Source organism: Pseudorasbora parva, chromosome 24, assembly GCF_024679245.1.
Source record: "Pseudorasbora parva isolate DD20220531a chromosome 24, ASM2467924v1, whole genome shotgun sequence".
NCBI classification, from domain to species: domain Eukaryota; kingdom Metazoa; phylum Chordata; class Actinopteri; order Cypriniformes; family Gobionidae; genus Pseudorasbora; species Pseudorasbora parva.
The window spans coordinates 35684425-35702021 of record NC_090195.1 but is presented as its reverse complement, the minus strand read 5'-3'; the positions used below and the strand labels follow the sequence as shown (position 1 = coordinate 35702021).

The 17597-nt window shown below is 39.4% G+C and overlaps 1 protein-coding gene across 3 annotated transcripts in view; it reads left to right on the top strand.

The window, feature by feature from the left end:
* Positions 1 to 17597, top strand: part of LOC137064223 (E3 ubiquitin-protein ligase HECW1) — a 121621-nt gene that overhangs the window by 32775 nt on the left and 71249 nt on the right. For all 3 annotated transcript variants that reach the window (XM_067435586.1, XM_067435584.1, XM_067435585.1), the window contains 2 exons: positions 2785 to 2892; positions 6578 to 6672. In XM_067435586.1, the coding sequence (XP_067291687.1) occupies positions 2785 to 2892; positions 6578 to 6672 (203 nt within the window). The remainder of the gene's footprint in view (positions 1 to 2784; positions 2893 to 6577; positions 6673 to 17597) is intronic.

Below are 17597 nucleotides of genomic sequence, written 5' to 3'. Positions count from 1 at the left end.
CGTACTTTAATAACATGAGATATTTTCACCAAAATTAATACACGTGTTTGTGGTCTCAATTCTTGGTCATGTGAAAACCACTGCAGCGATTGGCCACTTGGGGGCGCTATAGAAAACAAAAAAAACATGAAAACGCCTATCTGCGCAACAGCCAGTCTGACTGACTTGAAAGCTGGCATGCGGTGTAGTTGCCCAAAGTCCCGCGAATATCTACGAGGACATTCATGCATCTCAAACACGTCCGTCATCGGCCAATGAAGTTCGAGCGGCTGTCGTACGAGGTTAAAAGGTTAGTTCACCCAAAAATGTAAATGTGTCATTAATTTCTCCTGTGGTTGGACACTAGCCTAGAAATCAAGACGCACCCTAGCGGCAGCAAATCTAATCTGCCGCGAGTGTCGTCTAGCAACTCACAATACACATCTGATCTGTAAACGCCAAACTCTGGTCAGGCCAATCACATCGTGTATAGAGTCGGTGGGCGGGGCTTAACATAATGACTGCTGAGTTGCGCTTGCGTGCTTCTAGTAAACTCAGAAACTGGCGAACGGCGGTCTTTCGAATCAGCTTTGGCCGCGACTCTGGAAGACTTGAGTTAAGCTTTTCTCTGAGAAAAGAACAAAGAACGGCACTGAAGTCATTCTTAAGAAGGGAAGATGTCTGCTGAGTTTAGCCGACTGGATACGGCTAATGTTTAATCTATCAACCGTCTATGCTATCAACGAGCTCCGTTTTACCTTCGTTGCTCTGGTGGGTTGTAGATCTATCCAATCGCGAGCAGAGGGCGTTTGACAGACAACCGTTTATCCGCCCCTCAGATTGAGCCGTCAATGGTGAGTTTCCAGACCAAACATCTTGATGTGGCTCTGGCTTGTCAGGCTAGTTGGCCAGCCGTCAGACCTCCGCTCATCTTCACACACAGATGAAGATATTAGTGTTGAAATCCGATGGCTCAGAAAGGCCTTCATTGACACCAATGTCATTTCCTCTCTCAAGACCCATAAAGGCACTAAAGACGTCGTTACAAAGCCCATCTCACTACAGCGGCTCTACAATCATTGATGAAGAGGCCAGAAGAGTTTTTGTGCAAAAAAACGACTTATATAGTGATGGCCGATTTCAAAACAAAGATTCGAACCGTTATGAATTATTGGGTGCGTTTACATGCACGTTCTTTGCCTAACAAGCCGACAATGAACATGGTCATGTAAACGTGGTGACCCGTTTTCTTTTATCGGAGTACGGTCATAAACGGCGTAAGCATAAACCGGTCGGGACAGGTCGTATTTTGCCTTTTACCTCGATTACCACGCATTAACCTGCTTTCTGTCAGCTTATTGATGTGTGTGATAGGTGACAAAAGCACAAACTTAGAGCAGATTTAAACGCATCCAGACAGAGCGAGCTGTCGTTTTGCATGAAATAAGGACATTTATCACAAACGCAGACTCTTTTAATACACAGAAAATTGTAAAGATGTGTTATTATCATCTCATGCAGCAGAAGTGGAAGAGATTCAGTCCAAACGCTGCATAACTGCATGAGGGATAATATGAGCCGTATCTCCGCTGACACGGCGCACGCTTTATTTAACATCACAACGGACATTTGATACGGACATTATTATTGATGTCACTACAAGAAAATAACCGGTTTATTAATAAAGTCATGTAAACGCGGTTTAATTGCGTTGTCAGTTTACTAGTTTGCATGTAAACGGGGAAAATTGATTATTTCAATAAGCTGATATTTGTGAGTTATCAGCTAACTGGTTTGCATGTAAACACACCCAATGAATCGATTCACGATTCGGATTACGTGTCAAACTCAGTGGCGTTTCTAGGATTTTATGGATTTGTATGTGTGTGTGTTTTTTACTAGCCCTATTCGGACTGGATCAGATTAACATGGGGACGTGGGGGTAAAGTAATTATTACCAGAGGTTCTCAGTGATTTTAGTCCCATCTGAATGTGCCAATCATTACGGAAAATGTCAGTGAAGATCACCGAGACTTTTGCCTTCAGTAAAAAGGTCCGGAAAAATGACCTCGGGTAATACTAATCCCGTTCGAATAGACCCGCTGTAAAAATGTACGGTAAAATTCTGTCATTTCCTGTTTAAAAGTTACAAATTTGCATTTTGCAAGCATGGAGGTGCTTGAAGCATTCGGTTGTGTTGCAGGTGGAGGGACAACTCTAGCAAACCTCCAGTATTTTCCGCATATCATTTAAAACAAAAAGATCAAAAGCACTCATTAGAGGCTCAACACTTATTTTAGCTCTAGGAAAAAAGTGTCTATTACCGACACAATCCAATCAGAAGCGTTAGACTGGATCTACCTGTTTATTAAAACACACATTATATTGTAGACGGAGTTCAGACTGGCGCTCGTGTGTTTGCTCACGTGATAACAGTCATACACACACAGCGACACGGAGGTTACTGTGGTGTGTAAAGCGAGTTACTCCTCACACTTCTGCTAGTTTTACTGAGATGTCTTATCCCGTGCGAATTGGCCGTTAATATTACAGACGTCCTGAGGAAAAATGACTTTACCCCCACCTCCTCATGTTAAACTAATCCCGTCCGAATAGGGCTATAGAAATACACCCCATTGACATGCATTATACGATCTTCATTTGTGTTCTCCTGAAGAAACAAACACACCTATGATGCCCTGGGGGTCAGCAGATAAACATCACAGGCTCATTTTTGGCTGAACTATCTCTTTAAAGTGCTTGAACCCTGATTTAAACCATCGTTTCTTTCTTTTCCTGATATAGATGAGGTTCTGTCAGAAAACTTTCTGGACTACAAGAGCCGTGGAGTGAGCGGCTGCCACAAGGGCCAGATCCTGTGGAGGATCGACGCCAGCTTGTACTTTATGGAGGGTGAGTTTTCCTCGTCCCGTTTGTCTCTTTCTTTCATTAATGTCTTTCCTCAGGGTTTGGGATGCACTTATTTCTCTGTACAAATTGGCGTAGATTACGAGGGGGACGGAGGGACGTGTCCCCCGCACTTTTACTGGGTCTCACCGATCCTAGTCGACCCGTTCCGAGCGGGATTCGAACCGGCGTTACCTGTGCGGCCACAGGCAACTGTATTTACATGGAATTACTCCAGACTTCAATATCACAGGATCCTTCCCTAATCATTCTCATATGAGGATTTTATAATCAAGAAACATTTATGATTATTATCAAAAAAAAATGTTGAAAACAGTTAAAAATGTTGTGGAAACCACGATAGGCCTACATTTTATTTTCAGGATTCTTTGATGAATAGAAAGTTCAATGGACAGCAATTATTTGCATTTAATAAATAAATGATCTTTTGTAATATTAAAAATATCCCTTGTGATCAATTTTATGCATGTCTGATAAATAAAAGTAATAATGTATCTCTTTTTTTAAATTTTACCACAAATGTTTGAATGGTATGGTGGTTTCCACAAAAATGAAGCAACACTATGAGCAGCACAACTTTTAAACGCTGATAATAGTCATACATGTTATATCAGTATATATAACATTATTATTATAATTTATATTAATATTATTTATTATTAAAAAATAGAGTCCGTCCGCAGAAGCAGTCGGGACTTCATCATCTTCAGGATTAAACCGTCACTGTATTTCTGATGCTTCTCAACCGCTGCACTTTTTCTGGACTTTGATCTGAGAGTGTCTCGATATTAATCTGTTTTCTCAATCCGTGCTCTCTTTCTATATCTCAAACCCACCAGATGCATATTTTCAGCTTTTGAAGTTCCTCCCAATCTGTATTTATTTCTGCTCATAATGTGTCTTTCGAGCAGCTGTGCCATAAAATGAAATATGCTAAAAACTTTAGATTTAAACTCGAGCAACTGAATGAACCTGCACCTTAAAATAAAGTGTAACCCAGTTATTTCATTTAAGTACATACCATTTATATTATCATATAAATGAACCATATTTACATCAAATATCATACAGAGACTCTAACATGATTATACTTGTATTTACACTAGTTGCAACAAATATAATCATCTAAAATAGAGCTGGAAAAAAGAATGCATTAATTTCTGCAATTAATATGGAGTATTATGCATGTTAACTCAATTATTGGGGCATTCATATATGGTTTATTAAATATATTAAATATACAGTAATGTTGGATGGCTATTATTACTAGTTGAAAAATAATCCGCTCAATACCAGTGACACTAGCCTTGATGGCAGTTGTTAAAAAAGGGCATTAAATAAATATTATTTAAAACATACTTGATTCTACATCAATTATAATTATATAATTGATATATCCTATAGGGGATACAATATGTATTATTATTATAAATCATCATGTTTGGTGCAATAAATAGAAAACTGTGATTAATTTGTTACAATTTTTGGTAATAATAAAGGTTTTGTTTGTTAATATTAGTTATCACTAACTAACAATGAAAATAATTGTACAAACCCGATTCCAAAAAAGTTCAGACACTGTGAATAAAAACAGAATGCAGTAATGTGGAGGTTTCAAATTTCAATATTTTATTCAGAATACAACATAGATGACATATCAAATGTTTAAACTGAGCAAATGTATAATTTTAGGGGGAAAATACGTTGATTTTAAATTTCATGGCTCAACACATCTCAAAAAAGTTGTGCCGTGGCCATGTTTCCCCCTGTGTGGCATCCCCTCTTCTTTTTATTTCAGTCTGCAAACGTCTGGGGACTGAGGAGACGAGCTGCTCAAGTTTAGGAATAGGAATGTTGTCCCGTTCTTGTCTAATACAGGCTTCTAGTTGCTCAACTGTCTTAGGTCTTCTTTATCGCATCTTCCTCTTTATGATGCGCCAAATGTTTTCTAATGGTGAAAGATCTGGACTGCAGGCTGGCCATTTCAGTGCCGGATCCTTCTTCTACACAGCCATGATGTTGTAATTGATGCAGTGTGTGCTCTGGCATTGTCATGTTGGAGAATGCAAGACCTTCCCTGAAAGAGACGACGTCTGGATGGAGCATATGTTGTTCTAGAACTTGGATAAACCTTTCAGCATTGATGGCCTTTCCAGATGTGTAAGCTGCCCGTGCCACACACACTCATGAACCCCAGACCATCAGAGATGCAGCTTCTGAACTGAGCTCTGAGAATACTTGGGTTGTCCTTGTCCTCTTTAGTCCGGATGACATGGCGTCTTAGTTTTCCAAAAAGAACTTCACATTTTGATTCGTCTGATCACAGAACAGTTTTCCACTTCACCACAGTCCATTTTAAATGAGCCTTGGCCCAGAGCAAACGCCTGCGCTTCTGGATCATGTTTAGATATGGCTCCTTTTTTGACCTATAGAGTTTCAGCCGGCGACGGCGAATGGCGCGGTGGATTGTGTTCACCAATGTTTTCTGGAAGTATTCCTGAGCCCATGTTGTGATCTCCATTACAGTATCATTCCTGTATGTGATGCAGTGCCGTCTCAGGGCTGAAGATCACTGGCATCCAGTTTGGTTTTGACCCTTGACCCTTACACACAGAGATTGTTCCAGATTCTCTGAATCTTGCAAATTGGTGCTCCAGCTGTTCCTTATACGTACATTTAACTCTTCCGGCCTCTTACCTTACTGTCCAGTTATCTATTCTATTGTGAATAAAATATAAGTTTATTAGATTTGTAAATTATTGCATTCATTTTTTATTCACAATTTGTGCAGTGTCCCTACTTTTTTGGAATCGAGTTTGTACACACACACACACACACACACTCTCTCTCTCTCTCTCTCACACACACACACTCTCTCTCTCTCTCTTTCTCTCTCACACACACACTTTCTCTCTCTCTCTCTCTCTCTCTCACACACACTCTCTCTCTCACACACACACACACTTTCTCTCTCTCTCTCTCTCTCTCTCTCTCTCTCATACACACACTCTTTCTCTCTGACTGTCTTTCTCTCTCTCTCACACACACACACACACAATGATCCACTGAGTAAAGGCTGAGGAGGAGAATCTTAAACTCAATGCAGAAATCAGAAGATGAGCTGGTGCTGTAATATTAATTACACCAATTACCCATCACTGATAATAATCATAAATGAGAACAGATGATTTACACTGCAGGACTGGATTTATGATCAGGAAGCAGAGAGATGAGATGAGCAGAAGAGACTCTTTCAGAAATATGAAAAATCTTTTGAATGCTAATGTATTATAAAATGGTATTTCACTAGGACTGAAGAATACCGTGGTATAACCATGACACAAACATGGCCATAAAATCATAATCCCATGGAAGCAGCACAGCATGTGTTGAGAAAAGCGTGGATGAACCTCACACTCAGATCTGTGTAATAAAAGCTGACAGCTCACTAAAGTAGACGTGAAACTTAACAGAATTATATGACAGGTTTCCCACAGTGCATTTCAGTTCAATCTCATTTCTCAAGGCACCTGTGTGTGTGTGTGTGTGTGTGTGTGTGTGTGTGTGTGTGTGTGTGTGTGTGTGTGTGTGTTCGTGTGTGTGTGTTCGTGTGTGTGTGTAATGCTGTGTCCATCATGTCATTCAATTCCTCTGTTTTTGTCTCTTCCAGCCGAGACGAAGGTTTGCTTTAAATATTATCATGGTTTGACTGGAGCGCTCAGAGCCACGACACCCAGCGTGACAGTGAGGAACCCCTCAGCCTCTGTGAGTACACACACACACACACACACACACACACACACACACACACACACACACTCACTTACTCTCACTCACACACATACTTATTTACTCTCTCGCTCTCTCTCACAAACATACACACACACACACATAGGTCACACTTTTTGTATAATTTTATTCTGTGGCTTAATACAATGTGACAGATAAAGTGTCACAGGTCAGCAGAGGCCAATGTCACGGGATCCGAATCATGAATCAATTCGCTGATGATTCATAACCGTTTGAATCTTTATTTGAGGATCAAAAACAAACGCGGAAGAGAAGCCAATGCTGAATAAAGTCGTAGTTTTTGTTATTTTTGGACCCAAATGTATTTCTGATGCTTCAAGAGACTCTAATTAACCCACTGATGTCTCATATGGACTACTGTGATGATGTTTTTATTCCCTTTCTGGACATGGACAGTATAGTGTGCATACACTTGCATACGCTCTCGGACTAAATATAAAATATCTTAAACTGTGTGTGAAGATGAACGGAGGTCTTACGGGTGTGGAACGACATTAGGGGGAGGAGTTAATGACAGACATTTCATTTTTGGGTGAACTAACCCTTTAACTCTTCCAGCTGCTCACAGCTCATGTCAGTAAGATGCAGGGTTTCTCGCTGATGTCAAGTGATGCTCGAATTATTGTCCATTCATATCCAGTTCTGCGTGTATAATTGAGATTCAGATGCTGAACGGATTAAAGGTCATTGAGCACTGAGCTCTTTGTGTTTGACGAGCTCACCTTGCGGTCCAAAATGCATATCAATAGTACGAGTGTGCAATCTCTGAATGTATACGCCAAAATGAGTTTTGCATATGATACGCAGGTTATGGTGTGTATATGACACACTCTTGGGTAGGAGTACACTCTAAAAATGCTGGGTTAAAAACAACCCAAGTTGGGTTGAAAATGGACAAACCCAGAAATTGGGTTGTTTGAACCGACCCATTCAAACAATGGGACAAATTCTGGGTTTGTCCATTTTCAACCCAGCTGGGGGTGTTTTTAACCCAGCAGGGGTTTTCAAACTTTATGATGCCAAGGACCCCCAAATATGATGAACCATTATTAGGGGCCCCCTTCCTAAAATCTATTTTTATGTAAAATAAATATTTAAACTGTTAAATAGTGTGCCATTATAAATACAACTCTTTTGTTTCCAAACTTAAATTGGCTGCTAACGTTGGATGTATAAACCTATGATAAAGGGGACTATGGTGAGTAAAGCCCACTAAAGATACAGAGCAAACATATACGATTCTGGAATATATACGGTAGAGAAACATTTAGAAATGTAACACATTTAGATTATTCAGTAGACTTTATTTAGTTTTTCTCTCTTTTTATTCTCTGAAACCTTCTGGGGACCCCTTAAAGCTGTCTGGAGGACCCCAGTTTAAAAACCCTGGTCTGGGGCTCTTTACAGTCAAAACTAAATGGTTGTTGAAATATGTACGTTTTACTCTTCCCAACAATGAAGAAGAAGAAAGAAAAACATGTCTAAAAGAAACATGTGAGAGCATGCTATAGGCATGTTATAGCCAGATATGACAGCGCATCGCCACAGACTTATCAGAGTTATCTCTTCATTAAGACAACACACTATTGCAAATTAAGTGAAATTAAGTTAACCCCCTGTTCTAGAGTGTAGGGTGGGTGGTTCGTACCTCGTACGTATAATACGCCATAAAAATGCGTATCATATGCACGCTAAAATGAGCTTTGGCGTATGCATTCCACGAGATTGCACTCTCGTACTATTGATACGCATTTCGTGAGATCGGGCTGAGACACGTGCATTTGTTTTAGAGATCCCGTCTCAAGATCAGCCAAACCTGTTAATAATCACAACTTTCAGCATAAACACTCCTCAATAGCCCTTTGTTAGCACTAAAGCCCGAGCGAGAGATTGTGTTTCCTTTGTGCTGGCGTGGTCTGCAGAAACGCTGAGCCAGAAAACTTGATCTGAACACCGGTGCCCTTTCCCCGGCGTCCTGTTTAAAAATAACCTCGGCGGAGCAGCCTGGATCCGCTGCGGCGTGATGGATGGCAGAGCCAGGCCGACTCGCCGTCACGGACCCGCTCCGCTAGCCAGGGCTCTGGTCCTGAATCGAGCCGAGTTCGGACGGATGTCGACTCGGACCGCGTGGAGGAAGAGGGCGGACGCGCTCAGCTGGATACCCGGATGGGTGAAGCTCGCGGCCGTCGCTTCTCACGGCAGACGGGTAGGCAAGCTCTGGAGCTGCGTGTTGGCCCCAATGCCAGTTCTTGATGTAGTTTTGCGATTTATCAATGAGCACGTTTACATGCACGGGCCACGCGGAATCTGGATTATTTGTGATTTCTGCACGGAATTATTTTTTATTTTATTTAAAAAAAAACAGGGTTTAAATGTGTTTAAAAGATCTAAAAATAGGCTATTGAAAATGAACGCATTACCAATACAATATTCACTACTTAACTGTTCTTTAAGGTTTACAATACAAATCCAAATGCATTTTTTTTTAAAACAAAGCTTGATCTCTCTTATGGCAGGCTACATCTACTAAAAGATGGAGAAAATATTGATTTATCACTTGTATTGTGGACAAATCATCAAATGAACAATTTCATATCATTCAAGAGCAATCTGATTTACCTACCACTGGTGAAAAAATAGATTTACCTACTGAAGTACATCTAAATTAACTATTTTTAATAGCGTTAAATAAGTAACCAACACTGTAAAAAATACATATTTTTAAAAAGTTACCTGGTTGCCTTGAAATTGAGTTAATCAAAATTAAAAAGATTTAGTTAATACAGTGAACATTGTTGTGAATTGACCTTTATTTAAATATTTTTAAAAGATTTTGTAACCATTGGGTAATTGTGTGGGTTCTTTTTTTTTTTTGTAATGACGCAGATTTATCAATTTTTTTTATGTGGCTCAGATAAATAATATTTTGAGTTTATTTATTAAACCAATTTCCTTCATTGTATCAACTCAAAATTTTAATTTCAATAAACTCAAAATTTTAAAGCAACAGCAGACAAGTGACGTTTCCTTAAAGGTGTCATGAACTTTATATTGTCAACAAATCATCAAATGAACAATTTCATATCATTCAAGAATAAAGCAAAACAAATAAATACCTACTGAAGTACATCTAAATTAACTATTTTTAATAGCAGCCTACTTTTTTGTAGACAACTCCTTTCCTTAACTCCTCCGTGGTCAATTTTATTTTAGACATTTTAAAATATCACTCACTAAAAAAAAATTCACATCAATAAGTGCAGTCTAGTTTTCTGCGTGCGCAGATTCGGTGTGGGTCTGCTGATAACTCACAAATATCAGCTTATTAAAATAATCAGTTTTCCACGTTTACATGCAAACCAGTAAACTGACAACGCAAGTAAACCGCGTCTACATGACTTCATTAATAAACCGGTTATTTCCTTGTAGTGACGTCAATAATAATCTCCGTATCTGACTCGGAGTATCCCGAATGTTATGTCAGCGGGTCAGCGGGAGATTTACGGCTCATATTATTCCCTCATGCAGACACACTGAAAAAAGATGCTCTTCTTACTCAGTAATTTTGTCTTGTTTCGAGTCTATCGAACAATTCTTAAATCAAATAAACTAAGTTAGAAAAGCATTTTTCCAGTGTATCGGGCCGAATGCCAGCTCTCTTGATGTAGTTTTTTTATTTATGTTTTTACTTCACATTAATGCGTTGCACTTTGATTGGAGAGGTGTGTGTGCGTGCATGTGTGTGTGTGTGTGTGCGCGCGTGTGTGTGTGTGTGTGTGAGCCTGTTTATGAGGACACAAATTTGTATAACTACATGGGTATTACACTGGTATTACACTATAAATGTGGTTTATGAGGACATATCAAATGTCCTCATAATTCAAATGGCCTTAAAAACATACTAAATGATGTTTTTTTGAGAAAGTAAAAATGCAGAATGTTTCCTGTGATGGGTAGGTTTAGGGGCTGTGTGTGTGTGTGATGGGTAGGTTTAGGGCCAGTGTAAGGGGATAGAAAATACGGTTTGTACAGTATAAAAACCATTACGCCTATGGAGAGTCCCTGTAAACCACATAGACCAACATGTGTGTGTGTGTGTGTGTGTGTGTGTGTGTGTGTGTACTGCAATCGAGCTGCAGCCTGTGTGTTTACATGGCTTTCATTTTTGCCTCGTTTTCTGCATATTTGCATATATTCAGCAGTTTATCCATGAATGCCTTTAATTGGTCAGCTCTCTCCGTCTACAGTAAACTCTGAGAATAATGCACGAGGGTTTTCTTTTCTTATCCTCACTGTAACAGGCGATGCGGGGCATAAACTAACACAGGGCTAATAGACCTCAGGAAAACAAAGACTTCTGGATTTATTATTACATTGTTTAGAGCATAAGAAACTAATGGGAAACACTTTTTGATAACTCTTTAGAATAATAGTCTTTAGTTAACATGAACTAATAATGAACTGCTCTTATAAAGCATTTATTTATCTTTATTAATGCTAATTCAAACATTTACTAATGCGTTATTAAAATCTGGTTAACATTAGTAAATGCACCGTGAACAAACATGAACAGCTGGATTTATATGAGCTAACGTTAACAAAGATGAACAAATACAGTAACAAATGAACTGCTCACGGTTAGTTCATGTTAGTTAATACATTAGCTGATGTTAACTAATGACCATTATTCTAAAGTTGAAAATTATATTTTATTCTTGTGTTATGCTATGTCCTTGTAAGTGGAAACTAGGACTCAGTTGTTTAAAAATCAAATCAAAAGAAATTGGTCAGCTGGTCAGATGTTGAATAAACGGTAACACTTTAGTATGGGGAGCACATATTCACTATTAACTATGACTTTTGCCTCAATAAACTCCTAATTTACTGCTTATTAATAGTTAGTAAGGTAGTTTTTGTAGCGTTTAAGTTTAGGTATTGGGTCGGATTAAGGGATGTAGAATAAGCTCATGCAGAATAAGGCATTAATATGAGCTTTATAAGTGCTCATAAACAGACAATATCCTAGTAATATGCATGATCATAAGACTCTAGTTAATAGTTAATAACTGAAAATAACTGCGGCTTCATGTTACGCCCATAGTTGCCCATAAATAGTCCGTGAAACGCCCACAAGTTAATATTCATCGATTGCGAAATCATGGCAAACACAGAGAGGAAATCAAAGACACGTAACTAAACTCAATGTGAAGTAGAAGTTATCGTTGGCGAGGTGCAGAGCTGGACAGTAACTGAGCTCATTTACTTGAGTACTGTACTTAAGGACACTTTTTGAGTATCTGTACTTTACTGGAGTATCATTTTTTATTTTTTCTGTAAACTTATGACTCTAACTTCACTACATTTGAAAGACAAATATCGTCCTTTTTACTCCATTACATTTCTATCAAGGTCAAAAGTCATTTCTGCAGCAGCTCTGAAAGTCGGAGGATGATTGTTTCCTTCTTTAAAAGGTGTTTTGTTGTTGTTTCAGACAGTCTGTCAGCAGTGGCGGCTCCAGAGATTTTCTGTTGCAAGTGCTATGGGGATGCTTAACACTTAAGAGAAGGTGCTTTGAATTTTGCGGCATCATTATGGCATTATGGAGTCGCATTGGACCACCCTGGTTTAAATTAATACGTACACACCCGCCTTATATATATATATATAATAATAATAATAATAATATATTTTATTTGTAAAGCCCTTTTCATAGTTAAAAACAATCCCAAAGTGCTAATTATATATATATATATATATATATATATATATATATATATATATATATATATATATATATATATATATAATTAATATTAAATATAATATAATTCTGGGCTCTCTTGAGGATGGTTGCTAACATCACCTGCAGCTCAAACCGTAACCATAGTTGCCAAGTCCGCGTGTTACATGACTTTGGGCTTCTTTTTGGGCAAGTCGTGTTAAAAATCTTGAGTCGTGGGTTGCGTTTTTTTGGGCTTATTTTTTAAAATGTGTTTGCTTGTTAGGAAAATATGACAAGCAACTTTGTTTCTTAATAGTTGCTGTTTTGTCCAGTACATTGCTGACACGGTCTTCTCACAGCTAATGGCCATTCAATGCAACGATACTGCAATTCGTCCTCATACATCCCGCCTCGCTCCTCATTGAAGAAAAATCGCGTTCAACGTGCACTGATAGTTCGTAGACGTAAATAGACGAATACATTTTTTGTTTTACAAACAATACAACCAGAAGACATGTACAGAGACGGAGGAAACGGAGGAGGCACCTAATTTACCGATTTAAAAAAAAAATGATAATAATAGATTTTTTTTATAATGTACTTTTTAATTCCGAAGAATCTCAATGTATTTATTATTACAGGCTATGATAAAACAATAAAATAAAATGTGTGCATGTTCACCACTGCTAATGTGTGCACTAACTCCGACTATGGGTTACTATAATTAGCCTTCACATCACTTTTTCCATCTCCAAACCTCTTCTGTTCACAGCCTTTATTGCAATTTGAATAATTTTGTAATATCACATCTGTTTTTGCTTTTCAAACTCTGAAAGGTTTCAATTTAATAGCAGGCTCATTTATTGATAAATTGTTGATCATAAATTATATTGATAATAATATAGTAATATTGGGCTTGTGTTTGAAGCTGCAGTTGATTATTTATCTCGTGAGAGTTGGCAACACTGACTGACTGTAACGTTAGCATCCTCAATAAAAACCGCCGCCGCCGCCGATTCTCTGTCTTTAAGTTCATCCCAGGAATTTTCTTGTTCTTGAGGCTCTGTGATGATGAGTGTTGTGTCTGCACCTTCACAGTCTCGTTTCTCGTTTCAGGATATGACTCAGAACGTGGACGTTTAGGGAGCAAAAAACGATCCAATTTGGTGTAACGTTATTTTACTTTGCTAAAACTCGCTATCAAAAACAAGCTCAGAGGTTCGCGGGCGCCGAGCCCATTGGCCAAAGATGATCACCTGTTTGGGCCTCATGTATTTAAGACTAATATATAATTTTAAATTATTATTAGGGCCGGGACTCGATTAAAAAAATTAATCTAATTAATTAGAGGCTTTGTAATTAATTAATCGAAATTAATCGCATTTTAATCGCATATAAATATTTGACCTGAGAACAATGAGAAGTAATTTTTCACATGTATTTTTAGTATACCATTGAATAATGACTGAAAACATAAGCTTAATCAACAAAATATTGTTTATTTATTTCAGTCCAGCAGACCAGTGCAATGTTTGCCATTAAGTTAAGCAAAAGCATATTTGTGATATTTGAGGCTCGATGTGCTGCGGTGATACGCTAACTCCTTGTTGTATAGCTTGCACACTACCATGCTCTTGACGACGCTTCCATTCTTTCGTTTTTTTAAACAAAATTTCCCATCCACGGGGCCAAGCAAAGCAGTCTCATCAGCTTCTTCGTTCATGTTCACGCATGCCCTGCGTCTCAATCAGCTCCCTAGTTCCCTAGTCAGGGCACTGATCAAGACATAAGTCAATGGGCTGACTCCCTGATCAGTGCCCTGACTACTGAACTAGGGAGCGGATTGAGACGCACCCATGGTTTGTTGTCGCGCTAGTTGGTGTTCCAGTATAATTGGTCCGTCGAAACTGATTCATTGAAAAACGTTCCGCGGTGCAAAAATAAATGCGGTTAAATTTTTTATTTTTTGCGTAATTAATTAACGCGTTAAAGTCACGTAATTAATTAATCTTAATTAACGCGTTAAAGTCCCGGCCCTAATTATTATTTAATTCCTATTTTAAAAACATGAGAGAATATTCAAACATGACTTTAAAATATGAATATAAAAAATTACAGACATTTCTTGGGGGTGCTGGGCAGGTGCTATGACTAATATAGGGGGAGCTGCAGCACCACCTAGCCCCCCCCTGGCGCCGCCACTGTCTGTCAGGAATCACTCTTATAGGCTCATACACATTTCCCCAACTTTTTTTGAACACTGATCAGTTTATTGCAAAATGGAAGAAGACGGTTCGTAGGCACAAGTGTGTGCACCCATAGCCATACTTTGAAAGTATGTTTCAGTTTAAAAACAAAACAAAAACGAGATTAGTTTAGTTGGCATACACTTGGTGCATGTCTTATAAAATATTAAAAATATAAACATCTGGGAGAAAGAAAAGAGTAAAGTTGTGAGAATATCAGATGTGTATCAGTGTATTGGATCCGTGCATTCGGCCTTAAAGTGACAGCAGCTTTATAAAGAGCTTTGTAACTTTTCTACAAGTATTTAAATGAGTTTAAGTTAGTCGTCTGCTAGTGTGTCAGATGGAGCGTCACTGACTGGCTTAAACCATGATGGCATAATGTGCATTTATACAACTATAATACAATAATGCACTGACATAAAAAAGGAAATTTACTTTTGATACTTAAGTACTTTTGAAAACAAATACTTCTGTACTTTTACTCCAGTAAAAATCAGTTTCTACAACTTTAAATTGTAATGGAGTAATATTTGACCAGCAGTACTGTTACTTTCACTCAAGTAATGAAGTTGTGTACTTTGTCCATTTCTGGCGAGGTGGAAAAGAGAGAAATGTTGTTTGGAGGGCACAGTGTGGGCATTATAATGTAAAAAAGGCTCTTGAGTGGCTAAAGGTTGCAGACGCCGTAAATGCTGGAGCCTCACAACCTCTGACCGCGGCTGAAATAAACAAGGAGTGGTTGGACATCAAAGTCGAGGCAAAAAAAAGAAAGTGTGTGTGAAAGGGGACACCAGATCTATCTATCTATCTATCTATCTATCTATCTATCTATCTATCTATCTATCTATCTATCTATCTATCTATCTATCTATCTATCTATCTATCTATCTGTCTATCTGTCTATCTGTCTGTCTGTCTGTCTGTCTGTCTGTCCGTCCGTCCGTCCGTCCGTCCGTCCGTCCGTCCGTCCGTCCGTCCGTCCGTCCGTCTAAGATTCAAACGGTTATGAATCAGCAAATCGATTCATGATCGCCAATGTCACGTTATTTCAGCAGTTTGACACGCGATCCGAATCATGAATCACTTTATTCAGCATTGTCTTCTCTTCCGGGTTTGTTTTCAATCCTCAAATAAAGATTCAACGGTTATAAATCAGTGTGACATTGGCGATCCGAATCATGAATCAATTCGCTGATTCATGACCGTTTGAATCTTTATTTGAGGATTGAACACATTCGCGGAAGAGAAGCCAATGCTGAATAAAGTCGTAGTTTTTGTTATTTTTGGACCCAAATGTATTTTGGATGCTTCAAGAGACTCTAATTAACCCACTGATGTCTCATATGGACTACTGTGATGATGTTTTTATTCCCTTTCTGGACATGGACAGTATAGTGTGCATACACTTGCATACGCTCTCGGACTAAATATAAAATATCTTAAACTGTGTGTGAAGATGAACGGACTAACCCTTTAATGACTGTGAGGGTCTTTTCTGCATTTCGTCCCTGGTCACCTGGTCTCCAGAGCTGAGAACAGGACAGCTTGGCGCCAGCAGATTTATACAGGATTGTCCAGTTTGTCCTTCAGGATCAAATGACGTTGTGGTCAGCAGAAAGACACTGATGCAGAGCTGATGGAAGTTAAAGGAGAGCTGTGATTTTGCGTTTGGACCTAAACGTGTGGCACAGAAAGAGAAGCGTATGGTTTAGTCAGACATGATGGATGGTTGAGCGCTTTCTAAGTAGTTTGTTTTGTGCATAGTGTGTAATTTTAGAGTAAAGCAATATGTGTGAGGCTCGTGAAACAGACGCCACTTGGGATTCTGAATAAAAATAGCTTCAGTGGGCATGTTTTTTTATTATTAAATGAAAGAGGAGCCTATTTCTCAAGCTTTTTTATATATACACCGATCAGGCTGTAAAAAAAACATAAATTATCTCTTCATCACGGCTCCTGTTAGTGGGTGGGATATATTAGGCAGCAAGTGAACATTTAGTCCTCAGAGTTGATGTGTGTGAAGCAGGAGAAACGGGCAAGTGTAAGGATTTGAGCGAGTTTGGCCAGATTGTGACGGCTAGACGACTGGGTCAGAGCATCTCCAAAACTGCAGCTCTTGTGGGCTGTTCCCGGTCTGCAGTGGTCAGTATCTATCAAAAGTGCTCCAAGGAAGGACCAGTGGAGAACCGGCCACAGGGTCATGGGCGGCCAAGGCTCATTGATGACCGTGGGGAGCGAAGGCTGGCCCGTGGGGTCCGATCAAACAGACGAGCTACTGGAGCTCAAACTGCTCCAGAAGTTAATGCTGGTTCTGATAGAAAGCTGTCAGAATACACAGAGCAGCTCAGTTTGAGGCGTATGGACCAGTCAGGGTGACCTCTGACCCCTGACCCCGCCGAGAGCACTAACAGTGGCACGTGAGCATCAGAACTGGACCACAGAGCAATGGAAGAAGGTGGCCTGGTCTGAGGAATCACGTGTTCTTCTACATCACGTGGATGGCCGGGTGTGTGTGTGTGTGTGGCTCACCTGGGGAACACATGGCCCCAGGATGCACTATGGGAAGAAGGCGAGCCGGCGGAGGCAGTGTGATGCTTTGGCCAATGTTCTGCTGGGAAACCTTGGGTCCTCCATCCATGTGGATGTTACTTTGACACGCTCCACCTACCTAAGCATTGCTGAGACCATGTTCAGCCTTTGATGGAAACGGTATTCTGGTGGCTGTGGCTCTTCCAGCAGGATAATGCTCCTGACACAAAGCACAAATGCTTCAGGAATGGTTTGAGGAGCACAACAACCAGTTTGAGGCGTCGACTCGGCCTCCAGATTCCCCAGATCTCAATCCAATCGAGCACCTGTGGGATGAGCTGAACAAACAAGTCCGATCCATGGAGGCACCACCACAAACA